Genomic DNA, 20772 nt, shown 5'->3' with positions numbered 1-20772 from the left:
ACTGAAGTGGTGATGTACACAATAGGTTGGAGCCAGATTCTAGAAGTCTGTGAATGCTAAGCTACAAGTTTTGAACTTTTATGTACAGGCAAGGGGAAGTTGTTATGTTTTGAGCAGGGCATGCCATACTCTGAGTTGAATGGTTTCAGGGAACCTGTATATGAGGCTGCTGCCGGAATATAGGTGTGAGGTGGTGAGGTGATTCCATTGGAGACATCAGTTAGTATGGAAATCATTCCATCGTTCAAAAACAAATTTTGGCATCTACTGTATACTGCTATTTTCCTTCGTACTAGAGATAGAAAAATAAGAAATGTCCCTGTCATCAGGCACCTCACAATCTAATGAAGAGGAGAAACTTTTCATAAGCATGTTAATTAAATGATAGCGTTATGGGAGCTCCCAGTGGGATCGCATAACTTAGCTTCACAATGGAAATGTGTTTGAGCTGAGTCTTTTATGAAGGGTTCCAGACACAGTGAGGGAGAGGGATATTCTGGTGAAATGTAATTTTTAAAAGCCCTGTAGTATGTAAGAGCCAGTTGCACTTGGGCACTAGTGAGAAGTTTAGAGCAACTGTGAGTTGAGGGCCGTGATTAATATCTGGGAGTTTGAGTGTGACATGGAAAGGGTAGACTTCAATGGATGTGAATAGAACTTGAAATCCACTGCACTCTCTTTAACAATGCATTGAGTTTGAGTTTTTTAATTGAAAGACTCAGAAAATAATTTTTTAAAATAATATTACTTTGGAATGAAAAAAATAATAAGCCTCCCTCCCCCATAATATTTTACAGTTAAAAAAAATGTCAACAAGATGCTTTTCAGAATGATATTTGAAAGAGGGTGGTGTTTCTGAACAAATTTATGCTGAGGAAAATGTTCTTACAATTTAGTGCTAATAAATCAGTGGTGTTTGGTTCTGTATAAAATACAGACTATGAAGCGGTCTGTCTTAAAAATATAACTATACAGTGGCCTTTTTAAGAAAGACGGATTTGATTAACAACCTTATTACAAGTAAATACCTTAATGCTGAAGATATTTGTAATTTTGTTATTGACAGAATTGACACCTAGGAATGTTTATCATGAAAGTATCATAGTATAATGGGAGGAATAGGTTTCAGACTTGCTTTAACAGCACATGAATTAATTTAAGCTTTAATATCCTTATGTAGCTAATGCTTCAGCAATTGTACAGTGTTATTGTTAGAATCAAATGAGTTAATGGCTGTGAACATACATACAAACTCTTAAATGCCACTAGGTATTGTTTGCTGTTATCTTCAGAGAGTGTAGATTGACTTTTTATATCTTGCATCTAAAGCTGGCAATAAAAATTGCTCTCACATTTCAATTCTCTGGATTTCTAGGCAAAACATATGGTTTGCTGATGAGAGTGGTTTCTTATAAAACTAACATTCCCAGAAAATAACCATTATAACCATGAACAGAATATAAGAAACTATTTAAGACATTGGAGAGGTCCAACTCCAGGAGTAAATTGGAACTGAAGGGGATTTGATCCTTGAATTGAATGGTTCGTGGTGAGATCTACATTTATGTTTTTTTTCCCTGAGGGCAACCCTGAGTTCATGATGCTGGGCAGCTAGGACTTAAGCAGAAAACTACAGTTTTATTGGCTTGTGGTGTCAGTGGCTCAAGTTTGTGGTGGCCTGAGCAGCTGGAATTTAACGGGGAAAATCCAGAAAATGAATGATGCATAGAGGAGGAAGCCTCCAAATTGGAATATTGATTCACCACAAATGTTTTTCTGACTCCTGAACTATGAATATACAGAAGAGATTCCATGGAGCCTGCAGAAAGTTACAGTTAGAAGATGGTAAAAGCTGAGAGGGATATTATTTCTTACCCATAGGAGGAGAGACATATTTGGACTTTGAAACCTTCCAAGTTAGAGAGGCCAACAACTTGAGCTTTCCAGTAAAACCGTAGGAGGACCATGCTTTAGGAGTGAAGATTTTGTTGTACATATAACTAAGGATTTTCCCTAAGACCAAGCCAAAACTGAGAGTCACACTAACCAAGCCATTAAAAATTTAAGGTGCCTGATAGAACAATGTCAACATTCTTTAGAAGATGAGAACAAATCTAGAATCTCTACATTTTATTATTTATAATACACAGAACATGCAAAAAATATTAGAACAGGCGACCTAAAATTAAGAGAAAAATTGTCAATATAGAGAGATTTCAAAATGATGCAGATGTTGGAATTAGCAGATAAGGACTTGAAAATAGCTATTATAAATGTGTTCAAGGATGTAATGGAAATGATAGTCATATAGAGCAACCAGATGGGGAATCTCAGAGAAATGCAAACTATAAAAGAAAAAAGAACCAAATAGAAATTCTAATACTGAAAGGACAATATCTGAAATTAGAAATTAAAATCTAAAAAAATTTAACTGAATGGGTTTAATAGCAAATTGAAGATGACAGAATATAGGATCTGGAAACTTGGAGACTGATCTATATCTATCACCTAATCTGAAACAGAGAATAATGTGGGAAAGAAATAAAGAGAACCTTAGTGACCTAGAGTACAACATTGAGTAGCCTTATATACATCTAATTAATACCAAGTAGTCTAATATACATGTAATGGAAGTTCAAGAAGGAGAGAGAATGGATCAAAGAATATGTAAAGAAATAATGGCTGAAAATTTCCCAAATTTGGTGAAAATGTTAATTAGTGATTCAAAAAGCACAATGAGTCCTAAATAGGATAAATACAAAGATGAGCATACCCAGGTATATCATAATCAAATAGCTGAAAAAGAAAGATATGGAGAAAATTATGATCCAAGAGAAAAAGACACATCCCTGAAGGAGAACAGCAGTGCAAGTAATAGGTGACTTTACATTAGAAACAATGGAGGTCAGGAGAAAGAAAAATGTCAACCCAGTAGGAAAATATTCTTCAAAAGTAGAGGGAAAATAAAAACATTTTCAGTAAACTAAAATTAAGAGAATTTTTCACCACCCAACCACCTGTGTTATAAGAAATGGCAAATTCTTCAGACTAAAGGGAAATGACACTAGATGCAAGCTCATCTATAGTTAGGAAGAAGAGCACCAGCTATCATAAAGAGGAGGCTAAATAGAAGGGCTTTAGTTTTTTTCTTCTCTCAATTTTTTCAAAAGACATATGTCTGTTTACATTTAAATGTGTTGTGGGATTTATAATGTATGAAGCTGTAAAATAGATGAGCACAATAGTGAAGAAGTTGGTGGCAGTAAATGGAAATTATACATGTTTGTGAAGAGTTAACAATATTTAGGTAGTACGCATGCATGTTTTTATCCCTAGAACAACCACTAGAATATATTATAAAAGGATAGAGCTAAAAAGTCAGTAAGAGTTAAAATGAAATACTTAAAATATTTGGATAAGCCGAACAAAGGGAAGAAGGGAAGAACACAGGAATAAAGAGCAGATGGGACAAACAGAAAGCAAATAGCAGAATGGTAGACTTAAAACCCAATTATACCAACATTTACATTAAATGTAAAAAATTACTGTGCACAAAAAACATGACACGAGTCTATGGTGTCTAAAAGCGACACTTTAAGTATGATGCCATAGATAAGCTAAAAGTAAAAGAATGGAAAAAGGTATACTATACATATGTAAGTATAAGTATAAGAAAGCTGGTGTGTCTGTATTAATAATGACAAAGTAGACTTCAAGACAAGTGGTATACTAGAGATAAAGAGGGACATTTCATAATGATAAAAGAGCAAATTCACCAGAAATAATAATAAAAAGTCTGGAATTTTCCTAATAAGAGAGCTTCATAATGCATAACCAAAAATTAGCAAATGGTAGTAGAACAGCAATGTGAATCTTAATGCTACAGATTTATACACTTAAAATGGTTAAAATGATCAATTTTATTTATATTTTGCCACAATAAAAACTTAATAGAACTAAAAGAAGAAATAGACAAATACAGGCTCATATTGAAGAATTTTTATCTCTTTTCTTAGCAACTGATAAGACAACTAGACAAAAAAAGTAAGGTTGCAGAAAAACTGGGCAGCACTATTAACTGCCTAGTCGTAATTGATATTTGTGGAGTGCTCCATCCAACAGGTACAATGTATACATTCTTTTTAAAGTTCAAATCAGACATTCTTTAAAATTGACCATATCCTGGGTTATAAAATAAATGTTAATAAATTTAAAAAATGAAATCTTAATAAAGGACATCCTCTGACCACAGCAGAATTAAATTAGCTATTAATAGCAATAAGATAGCCAAAAAGCTTTAACTCTTGGAAATTGAAAGATCATGTTCTAAATAACTCATGGGGCTAAGGGGAAATCAAAAGGAAAATCAGAAAATAGTTTTGAACGAAAAGAAAATACAATATATCAAAATTTGTGGAATGCAGCTTTAGCAGTACTTAGAGGAAAACATATACTAAAGTGATCATATGAGAGAATAGGAAAAAATATTTAAGTTTCATGTTAAAAAGCTAGAAAAATACGAGCATATTAAACACAAAGTAAATAGAAGGAATTTAATAAATAGAAGTCAATGTAAGAGAAAGCAGGCAAACAATAGAAAAACTAAACAGTGTTCTTTGAAAAGATGAATAGTTTATTGTTTTAAATTTATTTTTCAATTATACTTGACATACAATATTGTGTTAGTTTCAGGTGTACAACATAGTGCTGTGTACAACATAAACTGTAGGGACAGAAATTCTGTCTATGGTATTGAGGGTTAACTGGAAAGTGGTGGGTGTAAGAAAACATTCTTAAATCATGGATATGTTCTGTTTCTGGATTGGGATGGTAGTTACAAGGGTGTATATATTTCTCAAAACTCATAGAATCATGCACCTTGGATCTCTTTATTTTATTGTATGCAAATTTTGTCTAAGGAAAAAATCCATTAATCTGACCCTCCATTGTTTCCCTGTATTATATTGCTTTTCTGCGTTGACCAACAAATAATTTAAATGTTGTTTCTGCCATGACAGTATTTCTAATAGCCTCTGGTGAAATAACTTTTCTCCCTTCTCTTAAACTATGCTTAAACCTCATTCTTAGCAATTAAATAATCCTGTTTTGTTTGCTCATTATTAGAGCATAAGCTTCTTGAAACAAGGGATGTCTGCTAATCATTACTGTATCTCCATAATCCCTAGCCCAGAGCTTTGCATATGGAAGATTCTCAGTTTGAAAAAAAGGATATGGTTTAGGTATGGTTGTGTGTGCATTATTTTCACCGCTACCCAGTAGTACTGTGAATTTTGTGCAAGTCAAGTATATTTTGCCATGTAGTTTAAAACTAGCTGCCTGATATCTGTGCAAAATAATTCATTTGTTTAAATAATATCACATCTTATTCTGTCAAAGCAACTGTACCTTACTTCTTCTACTATAATTACAGTACTCTAAATAACCTTGGTGATACCACCTACCTTATAAAACCAAATTATTTTGAGGTGTTTTCTCCTAGCTACACAGTTAATACTTTCTTATGTTTACATATTTTGCAGAGATTTTTTTTTTTTACAGTTTACACAGAAATATTCAGTGGGTAACACAAAAATCACTCATTTGCTGATCATATATCACCTGTTTTTTACTTAAAATGTTTCAACTGTGATTCATTGGCTTTTTTTTCCCTCCTTATGTACCTTCACCCATAGTCTTGTGTTACTCTCTAGCCGCCACCACGTTATCAGGTTTATCAGTCTTCAGTGTTGATATTCTACATGGTCCTCAATGGCAGAGAAAAATTAATTTTCCAGCCTGGGGCCTCAGTTTGGCATGTTTTATTATTTTAATTTCTTATCTGTTAAAATGGAATTGTGAGTCATATGCTGAAATTGAAAAGTATGTCATCAAATGAGTTGTAACGATAGCAGGCGGCTAAATTCAGTGTTCTTTTTTTGTATCTAAAGCTTTTGCATTAAGAAATCATATATTAAGTAATATGTGATTTATATTACATAAATCATAATTTATGTTTGATGACTATCATGTAATTATCTTGTAGTTGATATGCTATGATGATGACCATTTCTTTTACAAATCCAAGAATAGAGATCTTTTAGTAAAAGCATCACTTATGTGATTATTACTTGTGAGAAGCATATGAAAAAACTCAAAATCCAGAAGTCAGGTAGCTCTAGCTGTAGGGCTGAAGGAACAGGGTTCTTGGATGTGGTTTGAAGGCACTGGATACCTTTTTAAGGGGAAAATGTTTTACTATCCTATGATGGTAAATATAATGGGAAAGGGTCAGCTTTGGGGGTGTTTTTGGGTTGAAACAGCACTACACTATCTCTGGTTTATTCATAATGCTCAGTGATTGGCTTAGAGTTTGGCACTTAACATACATTCAGATATTTGCTGGGTAAACAGCTCAGAAAGATTACAAGAAATTTAGCCTTTGCTTTCCAAGAAAATATAGTAAATCTTCATTAGGTAACATTTTCAAAGCCTTTACTACTGATTCTACCTGCACCCCTTTTTTATTTTCAATGAACTGTTTCTGGGGAAAAAATGTTTAGAGTTTATTTTATAGTTATATGTGAAAGGATGCCAGTTTGAAACTGCAGAATTTTAAAGAATAAAGCATAGCATCTTAATATTTATGACATTCCTCTAACTTATTTGAGGTATTCAGAATGAGCAAACATGGACATGATTTGTAAATCAGTGACAGATATAAACAGATTGCAAGCTAGAAGACAAAGGATGGAAATAAAACTAGTGGAATTACAACTACAGTTTTGTCACTTGATTTTTTTCACTTTGTTATAAGACACTGTTGGATATTAGAGAACATTGCTGATAACCCTCATTATACTCAGAACACTTTCAGAGATTGTCACTGAGTTAATTTTAGTGTTTCGACAAATATCAAGATTCTCTGTGACTAGAAAAATATAAGGTGGAGATTTGGTTTGAGGATGTATACTTATGATAGCATGAGGTTGGGAGACAAGTAAGAGAGTGATTATTGAACTATACCTCATGGTATATTCAGAGGATAATTGGCTAAATGACTGCGCTGTCTAAAAAAACCTTTTCTGTGCTTCTCAAAGTAAAACGTTTCTTCCTTTAGTAGAATTCAGTGCCTCAAGAACTATAACATCAATTGCATAAAATTTGTTTTAAATAAATATAATGTAATACAGTTCCCTTAGCTATAATAGTTTTTTCTGTTATAGCTTGACTTACAATTAAAACCATAAATCATAGAGCTCTTCTATGGTAACGCATTGTCAAACTTCATATCATTTGGGGATTTAAGTAAGAAAAAGAACAGAGGGTGAAGAGAAATAAACAGAACATGGATGCAGGATCTAATTCCTTCTGCACAATTCCTTTTGGGAGGAGAGAGGCTTGGGTAGGCCTGTGGGAGGCAGAGATTAAAAGACAAAGTGTAGAGAAAAATAACTCTAGATGTATAATGTTCGTTATATAAAATATTTTAAACATTTATTCTCATTGTGGAAAAAAAAATCCTCAAGTCAAAATTTTTTTGCTCCAAGTCATCTTTTAAACTATCTACTTTGTTGTTACCTATATTTTTTCCTACATGAAACATTTACTATGTATGTTAAAGAAAAATAAAACAAAACTCAGATTGGCACAGTGTCCAAAGCAAACAGTACACATTTACCCTTACAAATGAGAGATATTTTCTTTTAACTAATATTCAGCTGTTTTCATAGTAACACACTAAAGTCAAGAGAATAATAAGATACTCCGTTTGCCACTGCTGGGTCTGTTTTAGTTAAATCCAGGCTGCAGTTCCCCAGCCAGTGAGTGTTTCTGTGTCAGGTGCTGGGCCTGATATGATTAGGGGTGACTGCTCCCCTGTAACCTCTTTGCCCAGTTATTTTGCAGTGCTTTACTGCATTAGCAGAGGTGAGTGAACAGTAAAACTTTTAAAGGGATTCTCAGAAGTCTTTAAAGATAAGACCAAGGCAAATTTATGTCCCCTCTTATGAATTCTGCAGACTTAAGTTAACTGATTATTGAACATTTATTATAGCTTGACTTACAATAAAAATTTATTATAGGAACCACACTGCCTGGTGGTTCGTAATAGATACTAGTTCTATTCTTTGTAGCTCATTTGCCTTTAAAATGGGGATAATGATGGTACCTACCTTGTAGGGTTGTGAAGCTATGTGAGTTAAGGTATCGTAAGCCCTTTGAACAGTGCCTGGTGCAGAGTACCTAGAGCTGTGTACTAGCTATTACTATTGTTATCGTTGTTAAATGATTATATGTTCAAGATGAGTTTGTACATTCAAGTAGATTTTCGTGTACTTGGAACGTAACCATCACCCTTGTGGAACTACTGGAAAATCAGTGACATGTTTATTGTGTTTTCAATAGTCCATGTTATCAGATAACCATGTTATCAGTTCAGAGAAAGGGAAAAGTTATGAGTTGCAAAATTCTGTCTTTAATGACCATCTATTAGAAGATGCTTGTCTTTAGTTTATAAGTGAGAGCAATCTGATTCCTTTAGAGCAAGAATGATGGCGAATGTTCAGTTCAGTGAAGGGCTTGTTTGGTTTTGTGTGAGGAACCGGCCGGCCCTCTGATGGCAGCAGAGGCAGCAGGTCAGCTCAGCCACTGTGGGGCAGAGGGCAGGCACCCAGGAATGCAGGGTCTTTGATTCACAGAGCTTCAGTTCTTGACTCTGGCAAGAAGGCTTAACCTGAGGTGCAATAGCTGGGCTTGTCTCTCTTGTGGTGGCCCAAACGCACCATTTGAAAGCGTTCGATTTGAGGGCCCCTCCTTAGTTTTCTGATAGGCAGGTGCTGGTACTGCTAGTTGGACCAGAAAAGAGCTTACTTGGAACTTGAGTTTAGAGAGGTGATCATGGTGCTGAGAACGTTCTAAAGATTTTTCATCCTCATGAAAGCCTGGCATTTTTGCTACAGTAAACCTACTTTTCCTTTCTGTCAGCTTGGTGTGCTCTCTTGCCTGCAGGAGATAATGGCTTTTGCCTAAGATGTGGACCTTGGGTGCTTACTGTTCACTTTCACCCCCTGAGTTCTTAAAACCTTAGATCAGTGGTTCTCAGCCCTCACTGCATATTAGCACCTCCCAGGGAGCTTTTACTAAAATAGAATCCCCTGGGAATGGAGCCCAGACCAATTAATTGAAATCCCTGGGTTGGGTAGAGCCTGGATACTGGTGTTTTAAAATCCCCCTGGGTGACTCTAATGTGAAGCAAGGGTTTAGAACCCTTGATTTAACTTACAATAATGAGATCCTCATATTAGCAGGGGACTACTTGTTTCGGATTGACTGCCCTGCGTTATCAGTATACTCTTTGTCCTATCAGTACATTCTTTGTCTTTTATCTTGTTCCTGATTTCCTTGGATTTGGAGGACTGATAACGAGTCCCTGACACTGCCTTGACTAAGGGTAGAGACTTCCTACTCTTTTTAGTCTCATGATAAAATTTTCATCAATACAACATCAAAGAAACCTCTTATTTATCTGCAGTCTGCATATCATCAGAGTAATGGTTTTTCCTCAAGAAAGAAATTGGTTAGTTCTTCCTACCATAGTTTGGGTAGATGATACAGCCGCGATAGACAGGTTGCATTGAGTTGGTTAAGGGAAGAGGGAGTCAGGGAGGTAAACATATTTTTTGCTGAGTATCTTCTCCATTTTAGGTACCAACTGAACAATTTCACTTAATTATCCCACCAGTCCTATGAAATAGATGGTCACCTGTGCATTAAAATGTTAAGTAACTTGACCAGGATTTTGTGGTTAGTAAACCCAGAGCTGAAATGTGACCCAGATCTGTTCTATGCTCTCTCCTTCATAAACCCCAGCTACCCACTATCTTGTGTATTTGGCCTCTACAAAGCCTGGGAAATTTATTTGTATCAAAATATTTTTATCATGAAAGTTAATTAAAATAAAGTAAACTAAGTTCCTTTGTTTTACTTTTAGAAGAGAAACATTGGGATGCCAATGTATAAAACATTTTATTTTGACTAATCTCTGGAATCAGTCTTTAATATCCTTAAAGGTTGGCAGCAAGGTGCGAGTTCCTTTTCCCCATCCTGGTATTAGAGCACTGACTTATAAATTTTAGACCTAGACTCTTGGCACTTATGGATTTCAAATGCTGGAGGGCATTCTGTTTTCAAATGCTGGAGGGCTAAAGTAATCGGTTTTCTATAGCTGGCTTAAGAAACAGGCTAATATGTATGTTTGCGTTTTTCTTTTTGTCTTTTCCATTTTCTTTTTCCTTTTAGTTTTTAAAAATATTGTGTTCGAGGATGAAGTAGTGAGTAGTAAAGTACAAAGTATTATGTGAGCTTCTTTGGACCTAAAAATGATTCAATTTCTGTATCCATTTCAAGTGCTTCTTTGAAGTATTCTGTGCAGCTCTTTAATCTTAATTCATCACAAAGGGTGTTTGGAGAACAAAAGGAAAGATTATGAGAGGTAGAGAAACAAAACGTAAAGGTTTTCATCTTTAGGACTTGTAAAATTTATTTCCGAATCCAGTGTATTTGGTGTTTACCATTTTATTGCTTTTCTTTTAAATAATTGGCAATATAATTATGGATAACTGTCTTTAAGAAAGTATAAAACCAAATAGAAATTTCCTTCATTTACAGCAATAAAGCATACATTTAAGTAATAGATTTGGTTATATAAGTTAACATCTTAAGGGGAAGAGGCCAGAAATACGCATTTGCCTGAGTTGATCTCTCGGGCTCTCATCTGAAGATTCTTAGGAAGTCTTTAGATGAGTCATTTTCAGAAGAGAAGATCTAGTTGTATCTAGAATAACAAATAGTTTTATTGTCACAAAACACTGTGCAAGTAAGTTTGCAGAGCTAAATGGTCCAGAAGAGTTGCTGCATAAGATATTGCTATATGATTATGAAGCACAGCTACTTGCTCTTTAATTAATGCAGAAAGTTTAGATATATAGCTGCCTTTGCATCATTTCATAAAACATTTACTAAGTGCCTACTGTGTTCAAGATACTTTAGTATGTGCTGCATAGAAAGTTAAGTATGCAGTCAAGTAGGATAGGTAATTTATTGTAATGCAAGGTACAGTGACATAAATTGAGGTTAAAACATTATGTTTTGTGGGTGAGCAGAGGAAGAAGTGATTCAGTATTGGTATAATTATCATAGTCCTTAGATTAAAGTATAAAACAGATTTCTTTTAATACTGTAGTTCCAGTGATTCATTTAGTTACTCATAAATGCTTTCTTCACTTTCTTAGTTAATTTTTCTGTTTTCACATGTAGTTTTAGCTATTGTTTGGACTAGGAGTTATTCTTAACACTCATGTAACAGTTGTATTTTTTTTCTGCTGTTTTCAGAATTAAAATAAACTAACTTGCAAAATAATGGACCTTTTCACAAGATGTATATATCCGTAGCCTTTGAGGCTGCTATACTTTGGGTTTAACATAGCTTAAAAGTCAGAATAGCTTTGAAAAGTACATTGAGTCAAGTGACTTCTCACTGAACTATGAGTACCGGTGAGCACGGTTGTTCAGTATTTGGAGTTGGCCTTCTGGGCTCTACCATCATGAACCTACCATGGAACATACCCGGGGAACTTGGATCAACAGAAAACATCCGGGTGTCTAAATTCACAGTTTTCAGTTGAAAGAGACTTTGAAGTTTATGTAGTCTAACCCCTCAGTTCAAAAAGATTGAGTCTTAGAGATGTTAGCAAATCAGTACAGTAGTCAGAATAATTTGGAGAGATCTTTGATACTGATGTACTGATATTACTACTTTTGTTGTTTTTCTGGTGGATTTAAAATGATATACTTATTTGCTATGTAGAATTTTGCCAGCCATTAAGTATAGACATTTAAAGAAGATGACAAATAAAACATGAGCATTTTGTTTGCATTTCTATCATTTTAATAACTATTATTTGCTTCTGACTCTTATCATTTTTCTGCCTTGGGTTTCTACTTATGAGGGTGAACATGATGCTTGATGGCAAAATGAAATCATAGCTAAGCATTCGCAGAACAGAAATAACTAAGGAAATCAATTAGTGCATTTATTTAAATGAAAAATGTATCTTTTAAACAAACCAGAGAGTTTTGTCTTAATCCCATTTTATATTGTAGAATACAGAATTACATATGTTAGTACTGGATAGGGATGGTTATTGGGATGTTTTGCATGATGTGTTTTGTTTAGAACGCATATACATAATTGTGACTTTTGCCCATTCTTTTTCATTGTAATTTGTGTGAGATAGAGAAGAATCAGATTTTTCTCATTTTTCAATTTCTCATTATAGCATAAAAAAATATTATTTTTTTTCGGTGACTCATACACATATACACATAATTGAATGAAAATCATTCTAATACAGCATTAACTGTTATTCTTAATGCGGTGCTAATAAGACCAAAGTTTACAATAATCTGTGGATTTCTTATTGCAGGTACATGTTGGGACTTGCAGCAATTCCAGCAGTTATACAGTTTTTTGGCTTTCTTTTTTTACCTGAAAGCCCTCGATGGCTTATTCAGAAAGGACAGACTCAGAAGGCCCGTAGAATTTTATCTCAGATGCGTGGTAACCAGACCATTGATGAAGAATATGATAGCATCAGAAACAACATTGAAGAAGAGGAAAAAGAGGTTGGCTCAGGTATGTGGATTTCGTACTTATATGACTTTAGAAACTACAGGGTGGTTTTATTGAGAAATTATATTTTAGTTTTATTTAATCTCTCTAAATTATGGAGTGGTTTTATGTGTGTAACCAAAACGAAATAAATAGATTTTAAAAGCACTAGAATGTTACAAAAGAATGACGAAAAACATCCCCATCATGAAACTATTCTAACACGTGATTAGTATTTAAAATTTTGTATAGTCCCTTTTATTCCTTCTAAATTCGATGTACGTGACATAGTTGTCATTATTTTGTGTATATGGGTATTTTTTGAGTTTATGTTTATTATATATGTAAATTGTCATATGTAAAGATACATGCGCATTATTGACCTTCCATATTAATTAAAAAGTCAGTGTGAACTATTGTCAAAATAAATCAGTTTAGTAAAATTAAATACCTGTTTACATGTGTTACATTAATTTTCATACTAATTTTATAAGAATACTTTCATATACTAGTTTGGGGAATAAGAATACTTTCATATACTAGTTTGGGGATAATTCTGTGTTTTCCTGTTATCGTTAAGGTATTTAATTGTCTAATTGAAATTTTGCCATGTCAGAAAACCAAAAAGGAGGTAGTTTCTAGTTAATTTATGTCGATGGGTTTATTTTCAGAGAAGAAATCATGTAGGGATCTACAAAATTCTCAGGCAGGATCTATAATCTTGACAGTGGTTGGGCTAAGCAATTTGTAGGATGCAAATTACGAGAAAAGGTAGATATTTTACAATACATGTTTTTTCAACAACAGCCTGCCAGCTTCACATTTCCCAAAGTTGTTTTGTTTTTCTCTGGACCTTTTTGCCTCTACGTTAATTGGTAGCTTAAGTGGATATGCTGACTTATATTACTCAAATTATTTTTCATACCTGAGAAAATGCCAAACACACACACCCCTTTATTGATATGTCGTACACAAGTGTTGGAAGGTCTATTCACTCACCATTTTCTACCATTTTTGGTGGAGCTGAAGGTTATGGTTTCCTAAAACAATAGAATGAACTCTTTGCAGCCACTGTGTTAGCCGTACATGGCTTGATTTAACTTTATATATATGCAGCACAATATTGTGATGTTATTATCTCCTTGCTCAGACTCATTGGGAGCCCATTCTAGGTGAAGGTCATTTCTAACATTTTTAGAGCATATACGGTGTGCCTGGTATTGTCAGCTTTTCCAGAATAGCACATTAGTGCAACTACTAAAAGGAATTCTGCTTTAACAGAGTAATTTAGAATTCAACATTGTGTTAATTTTTAAAATAGAATTTTTAAATGTCTATCTAAATTACAAATAACTTATTATATACTCCTGTCTAAATTCCTCTTAGCAGTACCTTGAATGAAATACGAGGTTTTGTAGTAATCAGTACACTTGAAACCCATAGGCTAATAATGTTCAAGTGGAAAACCTTTCAGAGTATTAGGTTATTAAATACTACTCAGAACCTAAGTTTTTATTAATTTATATGAAGGACAAGACAACTTAATAATAATAAAAGACCTTCTTGTTTAAGAGTAGGAATAATATTGATTTTACTACAAAGCATTGAGCATGTAGTTTTTTTTGATGACTTAAAAATTTGTCTGACTGGCTAGCCATGCAGTCGTTGATGATGAACACTGAGTTTCGTGACTATCTGGAATGCATAACCAAATGAATTTCTTTAGAAACTTGAGATCCATAAGATTGCAGTTTTCTGCATCTGCTTTAGTTTTTATCAGAAGTCTTTGGGAGTGAAACAGGGTACATTTCTCAGGTGCAGATAAAGTATTTAGCTACTTACCTATTTCTTAATATTGCTCTAGATACACATTTGGTACAGGTTTTTAAAAATACTGTAATGTTATCCACTGACTCCTAATAACATTTGTGTCGTACTGGGTAAATACTGTACACTTTGTAACTTAATGGAATTAATAATTTATCCATTTCTGGATTTGTATTATTTGAGTTCTATCATCTTGCTTAATTTAAAACTAATCTCATGTTCTTTTTTAAAAGCACAGAATTAATAGCATTATGGCATGAATGCATACAGGCATATTGGCCAGTGTTACTAGTAATTTTGGGCCTTGATTGAGAAATTTGACCACAGTGAGACATGTGGTACACAAGCATGAATTTTATTTCAGCATTCTCATGTCCAGGAGCAAGATTCTAGGTCAGGTTAGTTGGAAAGCCGAGACGGGTGCTAGGGCCTGTGTTAGTTAACAAACTGGGAGGGTCCTGGGCTCTCAGTGTACATTCAAAAATGATAGGCTAGATGGACAAATACAATGAAGAAACAGCTAACTTTGCAATAATAAAAACTTTGCAATAATAAAAATGTCCTGGCTCTGAGTCAGCCATTGCGCTGGAGGGTTAGACAGTGACTTGAGTTAATCACCCTGGGATCCTGGAGCAGTGAATTGTGAGCCATGACTTCAAGCCTCAGAACTCTGGGCAGTGGAGTGCGGCGGCCTTGACCTAGCCTCCACAAAACACTCAGATAGTCTAGAAGATTGGAAAGAAGTTGTTTAACGAGGCCCCTGTTTCGTTTAGGGGGAAATGTTTTATGTTAGACATGGTGGCTTAGTTACCTGCTACCTGTGAGCTTGCCAAATAGGTCTGATTCCAGATCAATAAACCGCATCCTTCCCTAGGAGTTTCCAGTGGATTTTGGACTTGTGATTGTTATGGTACTTGCTTATGTGACCCTTCTCCTTTTGTAGGACTTTTTGTGTTTTTTTTTGTCACTTGAGTTTATATTTGATCTCTTTGAGGAAAATAGGCATAACTACTGAATTACGTATTTGTTAAATTAATTTTTTGGATGTGTGATATGTCAATGCATATGGCATTTACTTCTCCTGGTTTCAAAACACACTTTATTAGTGAATATGGCGGCTCCTCTGGCCATATTAACAGCAGAGGTGAGCCTCACAGGCCATGCCGTGGAACAGGATTGGATTGTAATGGGATTTCCTTTCTTCCGCACATGGTATGAAGGTCACTCTCCTTAGTGTGCGATTTCTCCACTATAGTTGGCAAAAAAAGGGGGCAGTTTATGGGAAAAGCGAACAACTGGTTTTCACATGTGTTTAACTCTATTTATACATCCTGTAGGACTAATAAAGTGAAGCTGGAAGAAACAACAGCTTGGTTTGGAAAGCTCCCTGGAGTGGAAGATAGGGAAATGACTAGTCCTGGCTCCATCCCAAGTTTGTAACCCTAAAAAGATTTTGGGGGAGTTGCTGAGCTTTAGTTTCTTTGTAGGTTTGCAAGAAAAGAGAGCTAGTTTATAACAGCTCCGCAGTCTTGATATTTTTGGAGTTTTAAAAGTCTGTGAAATGCCTGTGTTTTTTTTTTAAATTTCTATTTATTATGCAGATATTTATCGATTGACACTCAGTAGACATGGGGATGTGGCAATAAATAAGACATAAGGTTCTGGCCCATTCTGTTGGGAAGAGGCGAACAAATGATATAAAAGTAAATAATTATCAGGTAACTGAAACTGTAGTAATGGCTTTGAAATAAACAAATAAGATAATAGCATATTAATAGAGGGACTGAGAAAAAGGGCTACTTTAGGTGGGATGGTTAGGAAAGGCTTCTCTGAAGAGGTGAATTTGAAGAATGAGAAAGAATCAGCAATGTAGAGATCTGAAGGGAAGAGTGTTCCAGGCAGAGGGAACAGCAAGTATAAAATTGTATAAATCATTAAGTGAACCACATTAATTGTTCCAGGCAGAGGGAACAGCAAGTATAAAATTGTATGAATCATTAAGTGAACCACATTAATTGTTTGGAAGTTTTGGTAATAGTTGTAAAGTGTACATGTACCAGATTTTTAAAACATTGCGGTAAGAACAATAGTTCTTTATTAATCCCAGGTTGCCAAGACTAAGCTTGGAATTAGTAGGGACACAATTACTACTTTTAGAATTAAAAGCACGTTTGAGTACAAAATAATATACATATTATTTCTATCATTCTGTTGGTTATCTTTTATGGTTTTCTTCCTAGTTTATTTCATGTTGCATAGCTAAGTATGAGAGTCATGACTTGTATGTACGGCAGTGGTAAGAACCTGAGAGAGACCTAGGTATGGCAATGATGCACAAACTTTTTCACTTAACATCAAAGGTGAGTGGAGAAAGGCTGGCCTTTTGGGACCTTGGTACCAAAAGGCAGCTACAGTAAGCTCAACATTTATTTGAATTTTTATGCTTTATCCTAGAAATGAAGACAAGTTTGCATGCTGTTGTATAACATAACTGTTTCACTTGACTCTAAAAATGTTTTTTCCTGAATATCTATAGTGTCTATTCATTGGCTTTATGTGTTCCATCACTATGTCATGCACATGGCCTCCCTCAGTTTCTCAGACATGAACTTAAAGCATTTGGAGTTCCTTTCCTGAGTTACCTGTAAGGCCAGGTTTTAAAAGTTGAGTCTCCTTATATTACTAGAGATAGATGGTCATCTCTGAATGTACTGGGCATGTAGAAGGGCAGAGAGTCGTCGTCATCAGGAGCTTTAGTTCGTAAAAGTTAAGTTTAGTTTCTCCCACAAAAAGAAAAGTAAAATCAATCAACCAAACAGGCAGGATTCTTCCAAAGACGATCTTAGGGAAGAATCCATTAACAAAGGTCATGTGTTCATATACTTTATACCACCTTGTTTGACAGCACTAATTGACTTCTTCAATTTCCTTTTTTAAAATCGAGATATAATTGACACATAACATTATATTAGTTTCAGGTGTACAACATAATGGTTCAATATATGTATATATTGTGAAATGATTATCACAGTAAGTCTAGTTAACATCCATCACCACACACTGATACATCGATAAATTGACTTTTTCGATTTCTTGTCCTGTACCAGAGAACAATAACTGTACTCCTCCTGGGATGAGGTGAAAGAAAGGAAAGCAACGGCTTCTGCTGGCACATGTCTTAGCAGAAGAAACTCCTTATGCCAGGGCTTGGGGAAAGTCTCAAAAAAGTCACCCTCTCTGCTATTTCTTTCTCTGCTCCATAGATCATTGGAGGGAAAATGTAAACAGTGTAAGCTTTCTCTCACTAGAGAAACATGCACATGTTGATGTTAGAACCACCACACAAAAACAGGGAAAGAAGAAACAGTGTTCGGGGAGAAAGAAGTTGTCAGGGCGGCTTCAGTGCAACAACAGATGGGGCAAGCAAGGGAGAGACTGAGGGCAGACTGCAGGGCACTGGGGAGCAGCCCCCACAAACCTATTGTGTATAGCATGGGGTCAATCCAGGGTACTTAAAAATGTTTACAGGCTTTTTTTTTTTTTTTAAAGGAAAATACCTTTTTCAAGTGTCCCATCTTTAAAAAACTTACACACACACACACACACACACACACACACACACATACCTTTTTACAGTACATATTACCTAGATGACATAGATCCTAGATACTTCCAAAATAAATTTATTAAATGTAAGAATATCAGTGAGACAGTTAGCCCTGCCCTTTGGTCACTAAAGTCTTAATATTTGGGCATATGTGAGAAGTAGCAGCCCAGAGGCACTACCTTAATGCTTCGGATTGAGATTTCATCTAGGCTCACTGGTTGTCCTCCCTGTGATAGAGGGCGTTCAAGTTACCTATGCAGTGTATAATCTATGAGAAAACATCTAAGCCAACACAATTTGCGTTGTTTAATCTTACCAAGTAGTCATCCAGTAATCTGGGTTATTGTGGCTTCGTGTTTTGCCTTTGTCCGGTAATTTACTCTCCTGCCTGGAAAGGAAGAATGTCGTAGGGAGGAAAATTTATACAAGACCCTCCTATTCAGTGAAAATTTGATTTGATTTACCTCCAGCTCTTTGAGGGTCATGTCTGTTGTGTACAGGAAGGGACAGCTGCATCTTTCTCTTTTTTTCCTACAGTAATTTTGCAATTAGGTCATCAAGTCTTAGCTTCTCATAAGTTATTTTCTTTTTCTGTGAATTGATATTCCCTGTGGCAATTTCAACAAATCATATTCTGCAGAGAGGTCAGAGAGGGTAGATATTTATCATATTTTGATAGAAATCCTTCCAAAAGTTTCTTTAGAAATCCAATTCTAGCATAATGGCATTGCAGTAGAATGCTCATTTTAGTTGACATCTGATCCACTTAGAGGAAAGTAGTCATCTTTCTCAACATTTTTGGTCATTTCTCTTGTATTTTCTTCATGTGGTGGCACAGTGTTGTCTGACCCAAAGTAATGCATGCATGTTATTTACTGGATGGACTTGAAATAGATATGAACAAATCATTTCTCAGCAAGATGCCCCCCGATTTTATGAATATAGGCAAAGAAAACATTTCTATATCTAATATTCTTCAGGTTGTTGCAAAATTGCAAAAATTGTCAACGTGTGAGGCTGTTACACATATCTCCTATGGTAAACAGTAGATTAAAACAAAAGGTCAAGTTTAAAGTTGCTTTGCTTCTCTATCCCTGTGTTATCAAGCTATAAGCTGAAGGAATATTAAAATAATATACAACTCTATTCAATTTTTAGTAAAATTTATATTTCTTAATTGTGATGACTTATTTAAAAGAAGCTTTATTTAACTCAACATGACTTTAAATAAAGGCTGCCTTCTATTTTCGAAACCAAAGAGGACTTTTAAAATCTTAAACAGAATTAGAATAGTTCTTGGATTTTACATTTAAATGTCATTGACTCGTCCAAGACTTTCCACTCATCATACTCATGGGAGAAAGAAATGTTTTTCCGATTACCTGTAAGCTTTCAAGCCATTTTCCTTGATTTATATTGAAAATCCAGATGGTCTTAGTAAATGGATAGGTAATACTTGAAGGCTTATCTTTCTGCTTTCTTGCTATGATGTACTTACGTCCATATCCCATGAAAAGAAATCCATGCTGGGGGAGTTTTTACTGAGTCAAAATTTTCTTTTTCCCACAGCACATTGTAAAGTGCCTACTGCTTTATAAAGCTCTGTATTTAATGTAATCAAAACAGGAGGGAAAAACCAAAAAGGGAGATATTTCAAAAAGAATATAGTTCTTAAATTCCTCCTTCAGGGTAGTTCATTTCCAACTTAACACTAAATCTATCATGTAGCACAGGTGATAGTCTGCATTGTAAACTAAACTATACTCTGGAGATAGTTTTTCCTCGAGAAAAGACAAATTGCTGTGTCATTTAAAGGTTACCTAGTCTTTGGAGTAGGTTAGAGGAAGGTCCTGATCCTGAAGAAAATACAATGTTCTCCATCTTAAAGGGGTGGGCACATGGAGCACTCTTTATTGTTGGGACTTTTTAGTGGTAACAGGACAATTTCATTGATGGACTCTAGAATCATATTAATAACTATGTCATGTGCTATCTGGAAAAACATGCCTGTTTACAAATATCACAAGAGGTCTCGAATGAGTCTCAAAAATCAAAGGAATCACTCTTAATTTTGTTTTTCTAATATTTTAAATTCAGTTTGTATTTAGAAGATAGAGTGGTGAAATACCATTGATTTTCTTCTTCCTTTGCCATTCTACCTCAGGCCCTCTAACCCTCTGGTCTACCCACTGAGCATTATTTTTAACCAGTATCTTTGTGAACACTTACTGGAGATGTACATTTCCGTTACCTTACTTATCAGCATCTATATTGCTTGAAACATAGTAGCCTTCAATAAGGAGATGTGTAGGAGAAAATTATTGGGTTTATGAAGCTAGAACAACAATAGATTGCTGTACAGGCATACCTCGGAGATATTGCAACTTCAGTGTCAGACCACTGCAGTAAAACAAGTATGGCGGTAAAGCAAGTCATAATCTTTTTGCTGGTGGAGGGTCTTCCCTTCGATTTGTGAAAAACCTAACATCTATGAATCACAATAAAGTGAAACACAATAAAATGAGGTATGCCTGTATAAGTGTCTCACATCTTTAATGTAGTTTTTTTCCTCGCGGAAAGAATATTTCAAAATATTTCCTTGAAAATAATTCCCACTGCTCATCTTTCAGAATAAAATAAACCTTTTAAAGTATTTTTTAAGAGAACCAAA

At 34.9% G+C, this 20772-nt stretch overlaps 1 protein-coding gene across 1 annotated transcript in view; it reads left to right on the top strand.

Moving 5' to 3' along the window:
* SLC2A13 (solute carrier family 2 member 13) overlaps positions 1 to 20772 on the top strand; it is a 308745-nt gene that overhangs the window by 53760 nt on the left and 234213 nt on the right. The window contains 1 exon segment of the mRNA XM_033118217.1: positions 12483 to 12691. Within this exon segment, the coding sequence (XP_032974108.1) occupies positions 12483 to 12691 (209 nt within the window).

Source organism: Rhinolophus ferrumequinum, chromosome 10, assembly GCF_004115265.2.
Source record: "Rhinolophus ferrumequinum isolate MPI-CBG mRhiFer1 chromosome 10, mRhiFer1_v1.p, whole genome shotgun sequence".
NCBI classification, from domain to species: Eukaryota; Metazoa; Chordata; class Mammalia; order Chiroptera; family Rhinolophidae; genus Rhinolophus; species Rhinolophus ferrumequinum.
This window is presented reverse-complemented; position numbering and strand designations above follow the sequence as displayed.